Source organism: Argentina silus (assembly GCF_951799395.1).
Source record: "Argentina silus genome assembly, chromosome: 8".
In the NCBI taxonomy this organism is placed as follows: Eukaryota; Metazoa; Chordata; class Actinopteri; order Argentiniformes; family Argentinidae; genus Argentina; species Argentina silus.
The window spans coordinates 14,696,860-14,699,359 of record NC_139662.1 but is presented as its reverse complement, the minus strand read 5'-3'; the positions used below and the strand labels follow the sequence as shown (position 1 = coordinate 14,699,359).

General features: G+C 46.6%; 1 protein-coding gene and 1 long non-coding RNA gene across 6 annotated transcripts in view; both read right to left on the bottom strand.

Moving 5' to 3' along the window:
* Positions 1-2,500, bottom strand: part of LOC310808728 — a 139,921-nt gene that overhangs the window by 18,542 nt on the left and 118,879 nt on the right. The gene's annotated exons all lie outside the window — the stretch shown is intronic.
* The window catches only part of hdac7a (histone deacetylase 7a), a 532,558-nt gene that overhangs the window by 498,080 nt on the left and 31,978 nt on the right, over positions 1-2,500 (bottom strand). For all 5 annotated transcript variants that reach the window (XR_014554369.1, XR_014554370.1, XM_083675709.1 and 2 more), the window contains exons 3-4: positions 2,029-2,216; positions 1,149-1,236 (exon numbers count right to left, since the gene is read on the bottom strand). Coding sequence is in view for 3 of the 5 variants with exons in the window: in XM_083675709.1 (XP_083531835.1) it covers positions 1,149-1,236; positions 2,029-2,216 (276 nt within the window). In the remaining 2 variants the exon portion in view is untranslated. The remainder of the gene's footprint in view (positions 1-1,148; positions 1,237-2,028; positions 2,217-2,500) is intronic.

The following is a 2,500-nucleotide window of genomic DNA, read 5'->3' as shown; positions in this document are numbered from 1 at the left end:
GTGTGTGTGTGTGTGTGTGTGTGTGTGTGTGTGTGTGTGTGTGTGTGTGTGTGTGTGTGTGTGTATGTATATATGTTTGTTACATCAGAAAAGCTTCAGAGTTTGCTGGTGTGGAAGATGGGAATGTCTTCGTTGAAAAGTTGCTCTACAAGTAGCAATGGGACCAGCCCAGATATTCCTCACCAGCAAATGTATAGTATAGAATTCCATTCCATGCTATTTGTTTCTATTCATTTCTATTGTATTGTATTGTATTGTATTGTATTGTATTGTATTGTATTGTATTGTATTGTATTGTGTTGTATTCCGTTCCATTCCATTCTATTCCACTCCACTCCACTCGGTTCTATTATATTCCATTCTATTCTATTCTATTCTATTCTATTCTATTCTATTCTATTCTATTCTATTCTATTCTAGCGTTAGTAAATCCTTGTTTGTGTTCATGAAGCCCTGCTCTGTCTCATGCAGTGGTACACTATCTAAATATAACCTAGTGTTGTGTGTATAAAAGCAGCATGAACAGTAGCCTCTGTGTGAGTAGGAAACACACACACACACACACACACACACACACACACACACATATACACACACACACACGTGAAGTCTACCACAAATCTCCCAGCATGCACTGCACCACAACACAGAAGGGAGAGCTACACTACTAGAGAGAGAGAGAGAGAAAAATATTCTGTGTGTTTAAGAGAGAGAGAAAGAGAAAGAGAGAGAGAGAGAGAGAGAGAGAGAGAGAGAGAGAGAGAGAGAGAGAGAGAGGAGTATTCTGTGTTTATAAGAGAGAGAGAGAGAGAGAGAGAGAGAGAGAGGGAGTATTCTGTGTTTATGAGTATGGATGTTGGTTGTAGCACAGGGAATACTTTTACTTGTTTGGTCTGTTTGGTGTGAAATGTCAGGTTTGGTTTTCGAGGTCATCTGTGTGTGTGTGTGTGTGTGTGTGTGTGTGTGTGTGTAGAGTATGATGTTTGTTTGGTGAGAGTGACATTGATGGATGTCTTTCAAAGCCCTTAAACTTCAGCCTTTTCAACAGGGATAAAAATACTAAGCTGTACACACTCACAAACACAAACACACAAACACACACACACACACACACACACACACACACACACACACACGTTAGAACTCACTCTGTTGGCTCTTGTCCTTGTGCCACAGCTGTTGCAGCTCCTGCTGTTTCTCCTGCTCTTGTTCATGTCGCCTCTGCTCCATGTTGAACTGAACCAGACAAGACACACACACATGTTGTATGACAAACAGAGGAGAGGATCAGACAGACACACACACACACACACACACTCACACTCACACTCACACTCACACTCACACTCACACTCACATGTTGAACTGAAGCCATAGAGGAGACACACTGAAATACATGGAAACAGAACAGTGCTGTACTAAAGCAACATTGTGTACCACTTTCAGTCTTTAGGACCTGTGATGAAGTTGTTTTCAATTAAAATGGCCGAAGCTTTGTATCTGTCTGCCTGTCTGTTTGTCTGTCTGTCTGCCTGTCTATATTCTTGTCTGTCTGTCTATATTCCTGTCTGTCTGTCTGTCTGTCTATATTCCTGTCTGTCTGTCTATATTCCTGTCTGTCTGTCTGTCTGTCTGTCTGTGTCTGTCTGTCTGTCTGTCTGCCTGTCTGCCTGTCTGTCTATATTCCTGCCCGTCTGTCTGTCTGTCTGCCTGTCTGTCTGTCTGCCTGTCTGTCTGTCTATATTCCCTGTCTGTCTGTCTGCCCGTCTGTCTGTCTGTCTGCCTGTCTGTCTGGCTGTCTGCCTGTGTACATACCTGTCTGTCTCTCTGTCTCTCTGCCTGTCTGTCTGTCTGTCTGCCCGTCTGTCTGTCTGTCTATATTCCTGTCCGTCTGTCTGCCCGTCTGTCTGTCTGCCTGTGTACATACCTGTCTGTCTCTCTGCCTGTCTCCTTGCCTGCCTGCCTGTCTGCCTGCCTATATGCCTGTCTGTCTGCCTGTCTACCTGCCTACCTGTTTGTGGTACCTACCCGTATGTGTTGGTGCAGCTGCTGCTGTGAGAAGGGGGTGCAGGGGGTGCAGGGCTGGGGAGAGAAGGGTCCGAGGAGGAGGGGGGGGTGGAGGGGGGTCAGGAGGGCCGTGTCTGAGCCGGCGGGCCGCATCACACGCTCGCCCACGCGCAGATCCATGGGGACACACCCCAGGGACGCCGAGGATTCTGGGTAGACAAGAGGACAGAGAGGACGAGGGAGAGGAGCAGGAGGAGGGGGAGACAAGAAGAGGGAGTTTAGTTTTTTCCAGAAAAATCAATTTCTTGTTTCCAACGAGAGAGAGAGAGAGGGGGGAGAGAGAGAGAGGGAGGGAGAGAGAGAAATAGAGAGAGAGGGAGGAAACAGACAGGGAGGGAGAGAGATGGAGGGAGAGAGAGAGACAGAGAGAGAGAGTCTTTTCCTCTTCTCTCCACTAGTGTGCAGTAACTCTTCTCTCTGTGACAGAGAAGGC